This window comes from Artemia sp. Qi Xiang Cuo, chromosome 1 (assembly GCF_049724085.1).
Source record: "Artemia sp. Qi Xiang Cuo chromosome 1, ASM4972408v1, whole genome shotgun sequence".
Taxonomy (NCBI): Eukaryota; Metazoa; Arthropoda; class Branchiopoda; order Anostraca; family Artemiidae; genus Artemia; species Artemia sp. Qi Xiang Cuo.
In genome coordinates this window covers 9,376,919-9,396,845 of record NC_142794.1, presented here as the reverse complement: position 1 = coordinate 9,396,845, position 19,927 = coordinate 9,376,919, and the positions used below count along the sequence as shown (strand labels likewise).

Sequence of the window (19,927 nt, the reverse complement as noted above, 5' to 3'; positions counted from 1 at the left end):
AAACAGTAATAGATACAGACTTTTGCAATTTTGTAGGTATAACGATCTAGTTATAACTAATACGGTGTTTGGCCTTAAAATGGTTCATAAGTCTGACATGGTATTCACGTGATGGTAAGACAGCAAACCTTATTGATTATATTATAGTAAACTGAAGACTGGCAGGATCAATACAAGATACTGGGGTATATAGGATTGCTGTTTTGATGTTAAAAGTAAAGATCACCATCTAGTAGTGTCAAGGGTTAATTTAAAGCTGAAATATCGGTAGGGTAACTACCTCCAGGGAAGTTGTGATGCTGGTAGATTCCTGGATGAGAATTTGAGAGAAACTTTCAAGGGAAAATTGAACACTAAATTTCAGAGTTTAATATTTGACAATGTTAAAGATGGATGGAATAATTTTAGGAGAAAATTTGTGAAGTTGCTGATAGTGTATTAGGGAAGAAAGCTAAAACTGCAGCTAAGAATATTAGTGAAAAAGCTTTATGTTTAATAGAAAGGAGAAAGGACTTGTACAAGAATTATCTGAGTGATATATCATATGAAAACAAAAGGAATCTAAAGAAAGTGGAGAAAGCATTAAAATATGAACTAAGGAGGTGTGAAGTTGAGGCCGTGGATAAAATTGCCGAGGATCTGGAAGATGCAGCTAGACGGCATAATAGTAAAATATTGTACTGGCACGTTAACAAATTGAGAGGGAGTAGTCAATCCGGACTTGTCCCAGTTAAAGATAGGAATGGGGTCGCAATTAGCGATAAGGGAAAAACTAAAGAGAGATGGGCCGAACATTTTGAGAACTTGCTTAACCGAGATAGAGTTGCAGGAAAAAATATAGAGGAAAATGAAAAAGTTTGTGATACTTTGGATGTGAAGGAAGATTTGTTTTATGAGGAGGAATTAGCAACAGTACTAAAAAGATTACAGAATAATAAGGCCCCAGGTGCTAATAGGGTGGTAAATGAGTTTCTTAATTATGGTGGCTCTGAGGTAAGAAATAAGTTATTGAAGATAATGAAAATGATTTTTGAAAAAGGGGAAGTACCTAACGATTTTAGGAAAACCTTAATTAAGCCACTTTATAAGAAAGGTGATAAAAGTGAGTGTGGAAACTATCAAAGCATTAGTCTGGTCCGTCTAGGTAATACATTACTTAGTAATATGATACTTTTTAGACTGAGAGATGCCGTAGGCAAAGTTTTAAGAGAAGAGCAGTGCGGTTTTAGAAAAGGTAGAGGTTGTGTCAACCAAATTTTCACTCTTAGGCTAATAATTGAAAAGTGCCTGAGTTTCCAAACACCTTTGGTCCTCAGTTTTATAGATTATGAGCAAGCGTTCGATTCTGTTGATAGAAGAGCTTTAGTTAAGGTTTTATCCTTGTATGGTATAGCAGACAAATACATTAAAGTGATTAGTGCTATGTAGGAGAATAACACTGCTGCGGTTAAGGTAGGAAATGAGGTTAGCAGCAGGTTATGTATTAAATCAAAAGTTAAGCAGGGCTGTGTTCTATCCCCCTTTATATGAATTATTTTGATGGACTTTGTTTTAAGGAGAACAGGAAAGGCAATGGGAGACCACGGAATCAAATGGGGAGGAAAAAGTCTCCTGGACTTGGATTATGCTGATGATTTAAGCATCCTAGATGAAAGTGTTAGCAAAGTGAATGAAGTTTTAAAGGTTTTGCGAGTTCAGGGTGCTAGAATTGGTTTGAAAATTAATGTTAGGAGGACTAAGTCACTAAGGCTAGGAGTAAGTGAAGATAAAAAGGTTAAGTTGGGTAATGAATAGATTGATCAGGTGGGCAGCTTCACTTACCTTGATAGTATTATTAGTAAAGATGGTGGGAGCAGTGAAGATGTTAAAAGTAGAATAGCGAAGGCTCAGGGTGTTTTTTCACAGTTAAAAAAAAGTTTGGAAGAATAGGAACATAAGTCTGCAAACCAAGACTAGAATTTTAGAAGCTACAGTGATGACAGTGGTCAAATATGGCTCTGAATTATGGACGCTCCGAAAAGCGGATGAAGATTTTCTAGATGTTTTCCAGAGAAATTGCTTAAGGATTGTTCTGGGTACCCGGCTGACTGGCCGTATTTCTAACAATAGGCTATACGAAAAATGTGGTTCAATACCGCTCTCTAGGGCTATAATGGAAGAAAGTTTGAGGTGGTTAGGGCACCATGTTCGGATGAAGGATGACAGATTGCCAAAGATTGTTCTTTTCGGCCTTCCATCTAGGGCTAAACGGAAAGCAGGTCGTCCCCGTCTGGGGTGGGAGGACGTCATAAAGAAAGATTTAAAGGAAATGGGAAATTCGTGGGCGGGTGTAAACAGGGAGGCTTTGAATAGATTGGGGTGGAGGAGGATCGTGCTTAGCTGTGTTGGCCTCAGGCGGCTTGGTGCTGCGGTGAGTTGTCAGTAGTAGTAGTATCTAAGCACTAAATTTTACTTGTGGACGGTCGTTGCCTAGATATTGAATTCTAGCTAGACACGTGCCTAGACAAGGGATTCTAGCTAGGCCAGCTTGTGAACGCCGCAATAGAGTTTCATCTAACATGGGGCCGGATCAGAATTTGCCGTCATCTTTTGTGAATTACAACCAGGGATAAGCGGACAAGCCACACAAGGGTGTTTTAAACGCAGTCGGCCTTTCCAAATAATCAAAACAAGAAGAAACAGAAGAAATTTACAAATATGCTAAGATTTGTAGTGCCTTCTGTAGCTTCAACATATGACAACAGAAGTAGAGCTGAATGTGAAAAAGACGCCCTAACAGATTCTTTTGGCTGGGCAGTTCAAATTTTACTTGCATCTTTAGCATTCACATGTTTGGTCTGTAAGTAAACTGGGGAGTATCAACAGTAGGCTAGAGATAAAGGTTTCAAATGGGCTAGCAGCTCTTCAGAAAGAGATTTGCTAGAATAAAAAGAGAGACACTCTTCTTCTGGTACATCTCCGGTAGATATTGTCTGTTCTATATTTCTTCAAAAATGGTGCTTGTGGACATAGCCTATTCTGTAAGCATTGAGCAAATATTGTCAACATTCCACTTAAGAGTAAAATTTGATTGATTAAAGCTCTAAATTAGGGGTTATTATGGTAAAATTCTACTTCAGCTACTTATGGCTAACTTGAAAAGGGGTTAGGTTAGGAAAGTTAAACTTTCAGGGATGAGTCTAGGCTACAGGCTAAAGTATGCCCCAGGAAGGTATTTTGAAGTCCCTACCTCCATTCCTTCTTCCTCTAGAGGGTCCTGAAATCTGCCTACATGAGAGGTCTATACCTATTGAAATTTTGACAATACAAAATTTTACCTTAATTTTGAGTTAGCCTACCAGTTTCTTTGTCTCTGGCTTTAGTTCTGAAAATGCAATTTGGTAAAATTCTACTTTGGCTACTTTTGACTATCTTGGAAAGGGGTTAGGTTAAGAAAATGAAACTTTCAGGGATGGGTTTACAGGCTAAAGTATGTCCTGGGAAGATATTTTGAAGTACCCACCTCCACTCCTTCTCCCTCTAGAGGGTCCTGACCTTTGATGACCTTTAAAAATAGGTGAGTTATAGAAGTGAAACCTTGCAAAATAGATCTTCTGCTTAAATGAAGTACAACAAAATTGTTTGCAGCTTCACAACTTTGCTCAATCCCAATTTATAAGGTTTTAAAGATATGCAAATACATTTCCTAAATTTTGAAAATAAACTATTTATTTGTCTTAAAATTCTGCTCAAATAACTGAAATTGCATTTTCAGAGCTAAAGCCAGAGAAAAAGAAACTGATAACTGAAAATTAAGGTAAAATGTTGTTTTGTCAAAATTTCAATGGGTAATAGACCTGTCATGTAGGCAAATTTCAGGACCCTCTAGAGGGAGAAGGACTGGAGGTAGGTACTTCAAAATACCTTCCCGGGACATACTTTAGCCTGTAGACCCACCCCTGAAAGTTTCAGTGTCCTAACCTAACCCCTTCCCAAGATAGCCAAAAGTAGCTAAAGTAGAATTTTACCTGCAATTCTTATGATTTGAGTAGAATTTTAAGACATATCAAGCTTCTTTTTCACAATTTAGGAAATGGATTTGCATATCTTTAAAACCTTATAAATTGGGATTGAGAAAAGTTGTGAAACTGAAAACAATTTTGTTGTACTTCATTTAAGCAGGTGTGTTTTGCAAGCTTTCACTTTTATAACACACATATTTTTAAGGGTCATCAAAGGTCAGGACCCTCTGGAGAGAGAAGGACTAGAGATAGGGGTAAAGTTCTACAAAATCATATTATTGAGTTAGGAATGAAGTGAATACACCATTTGATGCCTTTTTTTATGCTGATTACGAATATAATAATCATTTCTATTGGAAATGAATTTCAGCCCCCCCCCCCTATATATGCCCATTCAGGGGTAGGTTCGGTTGGTTATATATAGGGGGGGGGGGGCTGAAATTCATTTTCAATAGAAAGGATTATTATATTCGTAATCAGCATTAAAAAAGGCATCAAATGGTGTATTCACTTTAGGCCCGTTTTTTAGCACTAAGATCTTACATCTTTCTGCAAAGATTATTGTTTTTTAACTCATCTTTGTTCTAAGATCTTACAACTCACTGATGTTAGCAAAAACTATTAAGACCGCCACTGTTTTGCCATATAGAACAATGATGAGAGAACTTTGATGATCTACTCATCATTGTTCTCCAACCGCTGATCAGAGCAGAATGATGAAAGATGTTTGCACAAAAATGACCAAAGATGTAAGATCTTTGTTCAAAGATTTCACTTTTAAGCGTTTTCTGACAAAAGATGTAAGATCTTAGGACATTGATGAGTGAAAAAACAGGCCTTTTATTCCTAACTCAATAGTATGATTTTGTAGAACTTTACCAAGATAGGTACTTCAAAATACCTTCCTGGGACATAATGTAGCCTGTAGACCCATTTCTGAAAGTTTCATTTTCCTAACCTAACCCCTTTCCAAGACATCCAAAAGTAGCTAAAGTAGAATTTTACTGTTAGCCTATTAAGAAGAAAACATGCTAAAAAAAAAAATTGGTAAATTTGCAATGTGCCATATAATTTAGCTAATATTGAATTGAAAATATCATTTGATGTCTTTTTTTATCCTCTTTCATAATTCAATAGTTGCTTCTAGGGCTAAAAAATTCTTAGCCCTTAAAGGAGCCTCAAAGGTATTTCATTTTTGTATCAACACTAGTTAAGCTATTGAAAAGTAGTTAAAAACATATTGCTAGTTTATAAATCAGTTGCTCAAAAGTAAAATGTTTCAAAATACTTACTGTTTACCTACCATTTCAATTTAAGGGTGCATTTTCTGAATTATGTCAACAAAAAATAATTCTGAATTTTGCAATTTGAAACTACTGAAAAATGCACCCTTAAATTGAAATTGTAGGAAAACAGTTTATATTTGAGTTGCCTAATAAATAAGGTTTGAATTCTTATAAACTAGTATTTTTGAAATATATTAGGCTACTCTTGAACAACTTATTTATACACTAGTGATGTTTTTAACCCCTTTTCAATAACTTAACTAGTGTTGATAACTTCTTTTTGTGGTTACAAAAATGAAATACCTTTGGGGCCCTTTTAAGGGCTCAAGATGCAATTAGCCCCAGAAGCAATCATTAAATTATGAAAGAGCATAAAAAAAGGCATCAAATGACAATTTCACTTTCATCTTGGCTAAATTATGTGACCAACTGCAAATTTACCAAAAATTCTTACCTCATAATGTACAGATTAGGCCTAATTGTAGTTAACATGGTTTGATTGCATCTACACCATACTTTACCCTTGTGTGCAAATATATAGCCAAAATTATATTTTCCATGTATTCTGTCAATGTTTTTCCTTTATCTTGACCTGTACACTTCTTCTTTTGAAAAACAGCACCTGGAATCTATAGTATAGTAGACTCCTTATGGCTTTTAGGAGGCTTCATAATGGAATTGAATGGTTTGTGGGAAGTAAAAGAACTTGAGCAGCCATTTCCCTGCAATTTAAGGCCTGGAGGCTGGCTAGTACCTATTTGGCTCTTGCTACTCATCCTCACTCTTCTGCACTCACCTTGCTTTCTTCAAACAATATTAGTATTCACAAGAAAATCTATTATGCTTTTGTACAAGTATCTTTCATCCATTGCATCATAATTGGCTTTTAATAGCTTGTCAATATCTATTCGTCTTCAGTCTTTCAAATGTCCATTTGATATTTGCTGTCAGGTAAGCTGTGCTGTAGCATTCAAAAATTATATGTTGTAAAGTCTCAGGCACTTTTTAAAAAAAATCTGCAGTGTGGGTTCTCCCTTTTATTCCATTCATGTTCTTCCTTTCTTAAAAATCAGAGAGTTACTCTTTATTCTGAAATAAAGAACATTAGTTTCCCCAAATGGGTAGATCAGAATAGGAGGTAAGAACCATTTTTGAGGTATTTGATGTTGGGTTGTGTCACATAGTGTGAGAGACCTGGAGTTGATAGAAATGGGTGTATCTGTAGAATTTCCAACAATTCAGCAATTTCATTATAGTATATACCCTGATGACTATGAACGTGCTGAAACTGGATGATAATATTTCTCTGTTGAAGGACAAAGAGAAGGCTCCGAAGGTAATGCAGATCTGAGTCCAGTGCTGATTTGTGCAGTTTAGAAATTAATTGTAAAGCTGACTTTGAGTCTGAAAAGACAATGCACTTTTTTGATAATGGGGGTTTTGCTTTAACTACTTTAAGTGCCTCAATTATGGGTTTAATGTCTAAAGTCAAGATGGAAGCTCCAATTGGCAGCCTTGTACAAATATTCAAAGATTAGTTTGGGATTGTTGCAGCTGAAGCAGCTTTGGACCCTTTTACCAAACCATCTGTGTAGAATTGTTGGAAATCAGTGTAATCATTTAAGACTTTCTGTCTGAAAACTATCTTAATCTGAGTGGGGAGAAAACTTGACTTCTTATCCATTAAAAGCTCAGTGCATACATGAAGAGGATTAAACTTCCATTTTGGAAGCTGAAGATGTAAAATGCAACTCACTGCATCAGTATTCCAGTTGGAAACTAGTTCAGTGAAAAGAATCCAGGGGTGGATATGCCAGATATTATTCATTGAATAATTATTGCTGAAGATTTTTGAAAAAAACCCTGTGCAATTAACCAATTGCTTGGATTTTTTGTGTAATACTTGATTACCAGCATGTTTTTCCTTTCTTGCACTGACAGCATACCAGTTAGTGCCCAGACCTTATGACTTGGGGTATGGCCATTTGTAAATTGAATCAACTATGACAAAACAAGAACCAGAAAAAGCAAACTTTTACTGTTAATTGTATTTTGGCCTACGTGGTTCTAGGCATTTACCCCCCAGAAAATACCCTCCTCGCCTCCACCATGGAAAATAAGGCTTTCCAAATTTGAGAATTTTATTGGAGCTTTGTTTTTTTTCTGTAGGGGGAAGAAATTTTGGTACTTGGGTATTATGCTCTTCTCACTCAAGTTTACACTGTGTAAAAACTCAACAACAATCTGGTTTCTTTGTTAGTTTCTTTCAGCTAAGCACAAGACAAGACAACAACAAGTGGCAGAATAGATGGGAAATATATAATTTTGGCTAATTTGTATTGCCGCCCTAATTTGCAAATATATAGTCCAAATTTGTTTCTAAAGTAACAAAGAAACTGGTTTGTTCTTGAGTTTTACATGTTGTAAACTTGAGTGTGCAGCATATAATACACAAGTACCAGAATTTCTTATAGAGAGAGAGCTAGGTTTCCCATTATTATTTAAAAACGATCAGAAATTAAATTTAAAAATAAGTTTTCTTAACTGAAAGTAAGGAGTAACATCAAAACTTAAAACAAACAGAAATTATTATGTATATGAAAGGGTTTGCCTCCTCTTCAAGACCTTACTCTTTACACTAAAGTTGTATTTTTAGAATTTTAATAAAGCTTATTATTCTAATTAAATGGCCATTGTGTTTCAGGGATTGTTCTTAAAAAATTAGGACAAAAAGTCCAAACATTAGCATAAGAGCAAGGTTTTGTGGAAGGGGCAACTCCTTTCATATAAATAATAATTTATGTTTGTTTTAAGTTTTGATGCTGCTCCTCACTTTCAATTGAAAAAACTTGTTTTTTTTTAATTTAATTTCCAATTGTTATTAAATAATACTGGGAAATCCAGGTCTCTCCATATTTTACACCACTCACTCTAGTTTACAATATGTAAAACTCAAGAACAAACTGTTTTTTTTTGTTTCAGTTTCTTCATTACTTTAGAAGCAAATTAGGGCTATGTATTTGCACATTGTGGGGGGGAGGTAAAGTGTGGGTCTGCATGCCAAGTGTGTTAGGTACAATTATTCTCCATATTATGGACTAAGAATTGTTTTCTGACTTCAAACTGTCCATATAATTTACCCCCCCCCTTATGTGCAAATATATAGCCCAAATTTTATATTTCCCATCTATTATGTCACTTGTTCTTATCTTGTCTCATGCTAGTCTGAAAAAAACTGACAAAGAAATGGGTTTGTTCTCAAGGTATACACAGCATAAACTTGATTGAATGGCATATAATTCACAGGTATCAAAATTCTTCCCCCCTACAGAAAAAAAAAACAAAATTTATAATAAATTTTCAAGTTTGGAAACCCGTATTTTAATGTTTTTTTTTTTGTTTTTTTTTTTTTTTGGGGGGGGGGGGTAAATACTGGCCACCAGCCAACATAGCTGAGATGTTATTGTTTTGAGTTTTTTCTGGATATTGCTTTAATTTTTCTTTAATTTTCAATATACTTTGACTCTAAGGGTATTTAAAGGCTTGTGCAGAAGTTAAAATTGCCTTGAATCACACTTGTCAGCAATAGGATGATCCTGTAGTTGCTGGTCAGTGATGACAGAGTGCTGACCAATCAGGTGAGCCCCAAAGTAGTAGCTTGGGATTGTTGAACCATTCCTTGTCAACTGAGGATTTGAATCACTTAATATTGACAGAATAGACTGAAAGAAATTACTATTATTATTTTGCTAATTTTATGTTTACTTTATGGTTTTGTATGTCTTTTTGGTAAATTTATAGTTTGCATCATAATTTAACTAGGATGAAAGTGACTACATCACTTGATGCTTTTTTATGCTCTTTCATAATCCAGTAATTGCCTCTGGAGGATATTACATTTTGATGCCTTAATGGGCTCAAAATAGCCCATAGTCTAGTTACTAAAAGTCCAAAAATAGACCTATGCTTTAAAAAAAATGGCTAGTCAGAAAAGTTGCTATTTGTAGCTGAATCAGGAATAGTCATTATTATTTTTATTAGTCTTAATGGTAAAATGTTTGTATTAAAACAAATTTGCAGATATTTTTAAAAAGAACCAAAAACCCTTTAAAAATGTTGTCTTTCTGCACTAATGCCATATTGAAGGTTTCAGGCTCTTTTGAAAAATCCATGCAAATTTGCTGTCAAAATAATATTTTACTCCTAAGACTAAGGACAATTACCATTCCTGACTCATTTGTAAATGGCAATTTTTCTCACCAGACTAAATTTGTTTTAAACTCTTAGTTATTATGGACTGTTTTACCTTTTGGGGTCCCATTAAGGACTCAAAATGTAATCTCCACCATAAGCAATTAGGCTATTGAAATGTAAAAAAAAAAATATATAAAAAAGTATCAAGTGATGTATTCATTTTCATCCTAGCTAAATTATATTGTTAATTACAAATTCACTGTTTCTTTTCTTGGGCCTAGACAGTTAGACAACAAGGACTATATTTGGCAATCCTTCATCTGCAGAATGTATCCTAGCCATCTCAACCATTCTCTCATTATAGCCATAGAAAGCTTATAGCTTAGAAACATAGCCTTACATTGAACAGTCTATTTTTCATATAGCTTACTGTTTGAGATACAGTCAGTCAGTTGGGTAGCCAAAACTGTTTGTTAGCAAATTCTCTGGAAAACATCTAGCAAATCCTCCTCCATCTTTGGGAGTGCCATGTTTCAGAACTATACTAGATACTGTTGTCACTTTACCCTCCAATATTTTAATCTTAGTTTGCTGATTTATTTTTCTATTCTTCTAAACCATTCTCTCTTATTATCTTATTCTATAGCCTTTATAGTTACCTCACTAATTTTTATCATCATTTTTAGCTCATTTGTCACAATATCAGCACCTAGGGCCTTATTGTTTTTCATTGTTTTAGCATTGTCACTAATTCTTCCTTGCAAAGCCTTCACATCTAAAGTATCACAAACTTTCATTTTTATCTATATCTTTTCCTGTAACTCTTATCACATTTTAGGACAATCTCAATTTGAGATTGTAAATAATTTCAAAATCAACAGAAAAATAATACATCAGATTTTTCTGGTAAAACATTGTTTCTATTTCATTGCTTGGGTGTTTGTAGAGTCATATAGGACAATGTAGAGTCATATAGGACATTTTTTTTGTCTTTGGGACTATTTTAATTGACTATTTTGTGCATGTTTCTTTTGCATCTCAACTAACCAACTTTGAAGGGAACTTTATAGAGTTAGGAAAACTGCTTTAAAACATTTTAAAACTTACTTATACCATTCTTACATGTTACTTTGCTTTACTTTACCCCTCCCCCCCATAATTAACAAATATATAGACCAAGTTGTATGTAGTCATTATAATTTTAATAATATTATTTTCTTCCTGCTACTTGTTCAGTATTTGCCTTAAATTAATAAGAAGAGAAAATTAAGTATTATGAGAAATTCCATAAATGTATAGCCTATAATTTCAGCTATTGTATGTATTTCTTCATTGGAAGAGGGGTTAGGGGTAGGTAAAGCAAAGCAACTCTTTCAAAAGGTATGTAAGAATATAATAGTGTTTCCTTTAGAAGTGGCTATGCATCAGAATGGGATGATTTCAAGATAGCTAATATAAAACAGCAAATTTTTCTTTAAAGAGAAAATCTGGAGCAATACAATGTATAACCTATATTAAATTGTTCTAGGCAATCAGGAGGCTAGTGTAAACTATTTTGTGTTTATTATATGCTTGGATTAGCCAATTTGATGGCTGGGCCAAAGTTATGTGTTTAGCCTAAAGGGAGCTTAAATTAGTCAACTTATTGGCAAATGTCAAGGCAGTACATAGAAGCAGTGTTAAATTAGCTAACTAGTGGGGAATTAAAATATCACGTATGTATATTAGCCGAGGATAAGGTCCTTTCAGTCCAAAATTATTTTTACATTATAATCCGCTTAGGTCAAGAACTTATAGATACAAGTTCATAGCCTTTTAGGAATAATATTTTTTGGCTACCATTTTGGTAATCCAATACAATCTTGCACATAGGTGTCCCCTTGGGATGATAACTTTCATATATATATAATATATATATATATATATATATATATATATATATATATATATATATATATATATATATATATATATATATATATATATATATATATATATATATATATATATATATATATATATATATATATATATATATATATATATATTTTAAGCTAGTTGGGAAACCCCTGGTTTTATAAGGACTAATTCCTAAAGCCCAGTTATGTTTGTACATTTCTGCCCCCTTGGCTAAAGAGCACCAAAATATAAATTTCAAGAATTGAAAAAAAAAACAGTTTTGTCATTTTTATAGGGGTGCCATATTTAAAGGAACTAAAAAATAAATTTGATTTTTCTCAAGCAATAGGGCTTTGTCCTAAGGAAATGAGCATAGAAGTTTTATGTGGCTGGAGAAGAACGTATTTAAACCCCCTATGCCTAAATATACAAGTTTGCTTCATTCATTAGGGATTTGTTTGTACTAAGAAAAATTTGTCATTATAAGTGTTCAAATCATTTCACAGAAAAAATATTTTAGGGCAAACTGCTAGGCCCACCAATTTATTGTATAATATTGTATACTAGAATATAGCAAAAATGCCACTATTTTGCAAATATATTGAAAAAAATAGGTTAAAAATAAGCATGCAAAACATTAATATAGGGAAAAGAAAGGAAAATAATAAATCCAGACATAGACTAGTCAGCTATTTTGCACAATATGAGTATCTAAAAATTTTGATTGGATGCCTTTGGGGGAAAAGGGCCTGGGAGGGTGGTTAGTTGCCATCAATCACTTTTGACTCTTAAAAAAGGTGCTAGAGCTTTCTATTTCAAATTGAATAAGACCCCTTCAAAGTTTATAAAACTACCCCTTTCATAAAAATTTTGTATTAATGATGAGCAACTAGCAGAAATTGCAGTCCTTGCCCCAGGGCCTGAGGTACTGTCAACCCTGGAGGCACAGTTATATTGCCTATGGACTATTTTGAACAAAATGGATATTTCAAAATTTTGATTGGATCCATTTGAAAAAAAAGGATCCATAAAAACCTCATGTGTTGACAGTGGGCAAATTGCATAACTTGCAACCCTTGCTCCTGGGCTGTGAGAGATTTTCTCAACCCTGAAGGCATAGTTATTTGACCTTTAGACTATTTTGAACAAAGTGGCCATCTCGAAGTTTTGATTTGATACATTTGGTGAAAACGGGGCTTAAGAACTTCTGATTTCTGATCGAATGAGCCCCCTCCTAAGTTTATACAAACACCCTTTCTATATAAAGTGCCTCTGGGAAAAAATAATAGTAAAACATTGAAGTCTTATGGCTCTTTACTATAGGCAGTGCTATAGCATTGGATCTGAATAGGAAACCCCTCATTTTGGAAGGGTTCATTCCTTAAACCTAATTATGTTTGTAAATTTCTGTCCCCCTGGCTGCAGAACATCTAAACATAAATTTTAAGTCATTAAAAAAAAAAAGAGAGAGAACTAGAGAAAACTAAAAAATTGATTTAATTCTTTCAAGCATTAGGACTCTGGCCTAAGGATTTGGGTTATATAAGTTTTAAGTGGCTGGGGAAAAACTTATTCAAGACCCCTATCTCCATATATACAAGTTTGTTTCATTCATTAGGATTTTGTCTGTGCTAAGAAAAATTGTCATTTTAAGTTTCAAATCATTTATGGAAAAAAGTATTTTTGGTCAAACTTCCAGGCCCACCAATGTATTGCATCACATTGTTTACCAATATATAGCCAAGGTTTTGGCAAAAAAACACCACTATATTACAAACATAAGTGGGGAAAATAAGGTTAATAATAAGCAAGCAAAACATCAATGTATTGAGAAAAAAGAAAAGTATGAAGAAGAATAATACTAGAAGTAGACTAGTCAGCTAATGTAATAATATATAGCCCAATATATAGCTGAGATGCTATTAGTCAACCAGTAAATAATTTTAAAGCATTTATGGTCTATAGGCTCAAACACAAATGACAGGTTTACAAGCTAAATTTTTCTAAAGTAGCATGTAAGGTAGTCCAGTGTATGGAATGCTCTTGCTCTGTTGAGTACTTGTAAAAAATGCTCATGAAAAGGTTGAATTGTCAGGCACTCTATAGACTACTTAAAAAAAGGAAGCAAGTATGATGGCACTAGACCCTCAAGGTTCAAAACTGGCGGCTACTGAGCAACTGGGAAATTTAGCATGTATGTGAATTATAATGTCCTGTGAATATGTTACATATGTTACTGTGAATGTCCAAAATCTGGTTAATGTCTACATTCACCAGTGATTGTCCGAAATTCCTTTTTTTCTATTAGGATTCAATTAGCTTTGCAAGCCAGCTTTTTTAGTCTTACACAAGCTATGATGGTAAAAGTTGAAGTTGGTTAGGTTATGCTAATTTAGGTTAGGTTAGATTAAATTTGGTTATAAATATCAGTACTGGGTTAAAAACTGAACCTAACCTAGCCCAACCAAACCTAATCTAACCCGACCTGTCATCATCAAACCTTGCAATTAACTGAAAAAAGGCGACTGGCAACGCTCACTTAATCCAAGGAGAAAGAAGCTATTTCAAACAGTCACTGGTGAATGTCAACATTCACGAATTTGGTCAAAAGGTGCAACCTCTCATCCTCCAAGTATGAAATCTGTCCCAACCATCTCAATTTTGTTTTTTACTAGAACCTTAGAAAGTGAGGTTGAATAAAAAGAAGTTATATCCTATTAATTAAAATACAGTCAGTCAAAAAAGGTACCTAAAAATATACTTACACAGTTCCTCTGGGAAACATAAAAGAAATCTTTCTCTGCATTTCAAAGTGCCAACGTCTCAGAACCATAGGCCTTCTTAGCTACTGTTATTACCATAGCTTCTAATTTTTTTTTATCTTGATTTGAACATGTATATTTCTATTCTTCCAAACTTTTTTTAATATGAAAAAAACCACAGGCCTTGGTTTTTCTGCATCTTACATCTTGATTCTATTCATGTTTACTAATAATACTATAAAGGTAAATGCAGCCATCCACTTGATTATTTGGATGTAGGTTTAATCCCTGCTGTTGCTAGACATTCCCAAGTCCTGCCTAGGGGTGAGGGTTAGTGATGTGACTGTTCAAGCTTAGTCGCCTGGGGTGTGTGGCAATGGACCTTTGAGATCTGAGCCTCGGGTCAGTTAGGTCCACTCCATCACAAAAAAAGAGAAAAATTATCTAGGGCATTCAAAGTGTATACAAAATCTAACTTCAGGAAAGCCTTATCTTCTCACTCGATTTCATACTCTCCCATAGCCTCAGCCATGTTTCTTATGGCAAAGTCCATCGAATTAATTCCTATAAACTAGGATAGTTCACAACCCAAATCAGTTTCTGATTTAACCCCAAACCAGCTACAAAACCTCAAGTGCTATGGTAACCACAGCAATATTTTTCTAGCCTTTAGCACTAATCACATTAATATAATACTAAATTAAATATAATATAATATAACTAAAGCTTTTCTTTACGGCCAAATTAAATGCCTATTTGTAATCTATATAATAGTTTTAAATGGGTCTATTTTTGAATCAACTAATTAATTGTTAATCATATGTGGAAATTTGGTTGAAGCCTGCTCTCCCCTTCCTAAAATAGCCTTATCTGTCTACAGCATCTTTTCGTCTAGTAAATATCATCATGCCAAGTAATTTTCCTCCTTAAGGAATCAAATTAATGCCTGTATAATTACAGCTCTCTTATCAACTTTCTTATAAAGGCACTTAATTGAAGTTCCACATACCCTATCTCTAACTTTCCTGTCACTATAATTTAAAAAATTCATTCACCACACTATCAAAACTTTGTATTCTTTTAGAAATGTCTTTTGCTCCACTTTCAGATTTTCAGATACATTTGTATTCTTCTTTATCATTTCCTGCAAGTTTATCATAGCTCAACACATAAACAAAATGTTCTGATCATCTTTTTTTAAAACTTCCCATCTCACCAATTTGTGCCCTGTTCCTATTTTTAGCTAGGACTTGTCAAGATTGTCAACTTTGTCAATTTTGTTACATGAATGCATAGCCTATGCTAATATGACATGTGACAACATCTTTTGTATCCTTTTTAATTGTATTCATGTCCTCCATTTTGTTACTTTTCAATTCATGCTTTAATGCTTTCCTGCTTTACTTACTTTCCTATTATTCTCCTATGATCTATTAATCACAACCGTCTTTTACATAAACCTTCTCTGTTCTATTAACCCTCTAATGTTTTGCAAGCTATAATTCTAAAATTATTTCCCGCCCCCTCTTTCTTCTACATTGTCAAATTTAAAACTCTAGTTTTGATGTTCAGCTGATCCTTAAAAAAATCCTCCTGCACAATTACCCCCCTCCCTGTTTGCTGCCTTTCTGGACTATTCCCCCAGAAAATTGCTCCAGCTCCGTGGACATCAACTTTCCTGCAAAATTCTCCAACCTATAAAAAAAAATACAGCCAAAGGAAAATTAAGACAAATAAAAGAATGAAGAAAATACAGGTATTCCAAAATACAAATAAAATATATGGTGCAGAATATCTTACAGTATTTATTTCAAATTTTATTGCTTTTTATTCTTATTTTTGGTGTTGTGTTGTACTTCAGACTGGGAAACCTTCTCATGCATGCAAAGTGGACGCTTTCTTGATTGTGTGGTTTGCTCTGGTTTTATGCACTACCGTAAATTTCCAATCTGTGCAAGACTTAGAAGCTTTCTTTTTTGTTATGAGCCCTACTCCCTACCTATGGTAATCCATCCTTCTTGAATAAATAAAAAGCATTTCATTTAAATTCATGTTTTCTAACCCTTGACAATGAATTTCTGAAATTTCCCAAAAGTCCTGAATTTTTAAGCTGAAATATCAAAACAGAAGTTTTTTGGCGTTCCAACATTCAATGGTGCAATCTTCACATTATTTCAAACATTGAAATTTTGTGGTGTCAAGGAAAGCAGCGGTTCTCACTTTTACTAATCAGTGACAAAAGCCTTTTTACACCAGAAAGCAAAAAGTCCCTGTTTTTTATTGGAATCTTTGTGCAAACCTGGATCGGGAAATTGCTTTCTATTCTTAACAATGCTTATCAATCAACAATAGTCGATGCCCTGCACAAACAATTTCATTTATATTACCTCCAACTCATTATATGTTCATGCATGCATTTAAGATGTTATGATGGGGAAACAGCTTGTAATAGTTCATGAAAAAAACAAAGCCAAAAGAATTGTTCATAAATCAAAATCCAGTGGAATGTTGTATTGGTTATTAGGTTGTAACTTCCTTGAGAGGCACTGTTACTCAAGGTCACCATGCAACACTGTTTGCAGTCATGGTTCACGTTGTGCCTACTTGTGCAAGATCCACCTGTACTCCACTATAAAGCCAAACCACTAAAGGAGGAATAAGACAGAGGAAGAAGCTAATGACAGAGCAGAAATCCCAACGCATCTCAAATCAGTGAAACAGCTTCAAGCTTTTATTCTTATCAAGGCATTTGTTTCTAGACCTGTGTTAACTTTAAAGAAAAAGAATGCTTGGTTCACCTAAATTCTCATTAAAACAATTTTTTGATGCAGTGTTTTTAAGTATTGCCAATGATCGATTTTAGTTAATCTAATGTTCACTGGGAAATTTTACGTCTTCCCATTTTTGTAGGCATGTGTATTGAAAACGCCATCAATTAAAATCAAGATATTCAATCAGGCCATAGCTTCTGTTATATACTTCCATTAATGTTTATGATTTTTGAGGCATATGAGCAGTAATTTTGCTTCTAGAGCCGCAATTCGGCTTTTATTATTTATATAAAACACGCTATTGCATGTGATCGTTATGGTATGGCAAGTCTCGAGAGTTTTTTTTTACCATACTGGGCGCAATGTTCACTTACATCATGGGATTTCAGATAGCGCTGTCCGAGTCAACTTGTGTCAGGAAGAACAACTTGTATGTACGGGATTCATCACATTTTTCTGTATTTGTACAGTTAGGAACGGGATAACTTGGCCTACTTTTGAATCTAGAAAGGACTTGCTTTATTGTCTCATTCGACTGCTTGGATTGTACCATGGCAAGTGCATCCTGCTCTTTTGCTTTAAATGAACTAGTTACTTCTTCAGCTAATGGCTTGCTATCCACTGGAACTTTGGACTCGGATCTGCCATGACAACTATCAACAGCAGACATATTGAGGTTAATACCATATGCTGATCCTATTGTAGACTTTTTTGTTTCTGCCTATTTGAGAGCTGCAGCAGAGTTTTAACAACAACTGAGCAGATAAGGGTACTTTTATTAGTCATCTCAGTCTACTTTAGACTACTGCTAATAGAGCAACAGTCTACAGAAATGGTCAATCTTGCATTTGTACAACTGGTCTCTCTTAGTTTCTTTTTCCTTTTTTTCTTTTTTCTTTTCTTGTTTTCAAATTTTGATTATTCTAGACGTTCAATAGACCTCCACAAACTCAGAGGAGGCGAGAACTACAGTAGCTGTAAAAATCACAATTTTGGTAATCTTTTCGATCCTTTTCACGTTGTTGCAACTTGTATGATGTAGCCGACCTAATATTATTCATCAAACATTTCGCGGTAACGAACTGTAAGTAAGGAGCGACCCGGTCAATAGTAACCGAAACTCTAAAAAACGGATTTTTGATACAAATAGATGCATCAAAAGAATCGGGTTTTTATGCTGATTTTAAATATATAAGTTTCATCAAGGTTAGTCCTACGCATCAAAAGTTACGAGCCTGAGAAAATTTACCTTATTTTCGAAAAAGGGGGGAACGCCCCCTAAAAGTCAAAGAATTTTGATGAAGATTATACCACCAGATTCAGCGTATCAGAGAACTCTTCTGTAGAGGTTTCAAGCTCCAATCTGTACAAATAAGGAACTTAGCTCTTTTTGGCCAGAAGAAAGATCTCGGATGTGTGTTTTTTTCTTCTTTTTTTTTTTGTGTCTTTTCCCCAGGAGTAAATATATAAGTTTCATCAAGTTTAGTTCTACCCATCAAAAGTTACGAGCCTGAGAAAATTTACCTTATTTTCGAAAAAGGGAAACGCTCCCCAAAAGTCATAGAATCTTGGTGAAAATTGCACTACCATATTCAGGGTATCGGAGAACCCTACTGTAGAGGTTTCAAGCTCCTATCTGTACAAATGTGGAATTTTGCTTTTTTGTCAGAAGAAAGATCACGGATGCGTGTTTATTTGTTTATTTTTTTATTGATTTTTTCCCCAGGGGTGATCGTATTTCGACCCAGTGGTTCTAGAATTTCGCGAGAGGGCTCATTTGAACAGAAATTAAAAGTTCTAGTGCCCTTTTTAAGTGACTACGAAAACTGAAGGGCAACTAGGCCCCCTCCCATGCTTATTTTATCCCTAATGTCACCGAATCAAAATTTTGAGATAGTCATTTTGGTCAGCATAGTCAAAATATCTAATAATTATATCTTTAAGGACGACTTTATCCCCCACAGTCCCCGGGGGAAGGGCTGCAAGTTATGAACTTTGCCCATTGTTTGCATACAGTATTTGTAAGTATACAGATGTTTTCAGGGGGGATTTTCTCGTAGGGGGGGGGGATTGGGCTCCGTGGGAGGATCTTTTCATGGGGGAAGAGAATTTCCGTGAAAATTTCCCAGTATTATAAGTTCTTTCGACTGAAAGTAAGGAGTAGCATTAAAACGTCCCCTCCTCAATACCTCGCTCTTGATGCTAGAGTAATTTTTAGTAATTTCAAAAGAGCTATTTATTTTAATTAAACAGCCTTTGTGATTCAGGGGTCATTCTTAAAGAATTGGAACGAAATTTGAACTTTAGCGTAAAGAGCGAGGTAATGACGAGGGGGCGAACCCCCTCATATTGCGTATATATCTATGAGGAAGTTCGCCCCCTCTTCAATATATCGTTCTTTACGCTAAAGTTCGAATTTTGTTAAATAATGGCCGATATAAGCAATAATTTGTTGGGGTTGTTTTCCGACCAATCCTAGCATTGAATTTTACCTTAAGAAACTTCATAACTATGACTCTAATGTGATAATAAACCAAAGATATTGTATGTCTTCGGCTTGTGGTTGTTATTAAATAAAAAAAACTTTCAGTTGGAAAAGTTTTTTCCAACTGAGTTAAGGAATAACGTTAAAACTTAAAACGATCATAAATTATTACGTATATCTTTAAAAGATCTTTTCTTTCATTAATTTCAGTCATTTGAGAATTATTCAGCTTGTGACTTTTATTTTCATAAAAATAGTTTCGACCTATTTGGCGGTTTTGTTACTATGCCTTACAAAATTAGTTCCGCAAATATCGCTAATTTAAGTTACGTGAAAGAGTCTTTCCATGGAGATAATTTCTCGTGGGGGAGGGAATTTTTCCATGGAGGGGGAGCTGGATTTCCCGACATTCTTTAGAAAATCAGTTTTCAACTGAAAGTAAGAAGCAAAATTAAAACTTAACAGGAACAGAAAATATTACGTATATGAGATGGGTCCCCTCTCCTCAATAGCTCGCTCTTACGCTAGA

The 19,927-nt window shown here is 34.5% G+C and overlaps 1 protein-coding gene across 2 annotated transcripts in view; it reads left to right on the top strand.

The window, feature by feature from the left end:
* Positions 1 to 2,687: 2,687 nt before the first annotated feature.
* LOC148955992 (store-operated calcium entry regulator STIMATE-like) overlaps positions 2,688 to 19,927 on the top strand; it is a 68,688-nt gene continuing 51,448 nt past the window's right edge. For both annotated transcript variants that reach the window (XM_089093466.1, XM_089093476.1), the window contains exon 1: positions 2,688 to 2,839. In XM_089093466.1, the coding sequence (XP_088949592.1) occupies positions 2,698 to 2,839 (142 nt within the window). In that variant the 5' untranslated portion in view covers positions 2,688 to 2,697. The remainder of the gene's footprint in view (positions 2,840 to 19,927) is intronic.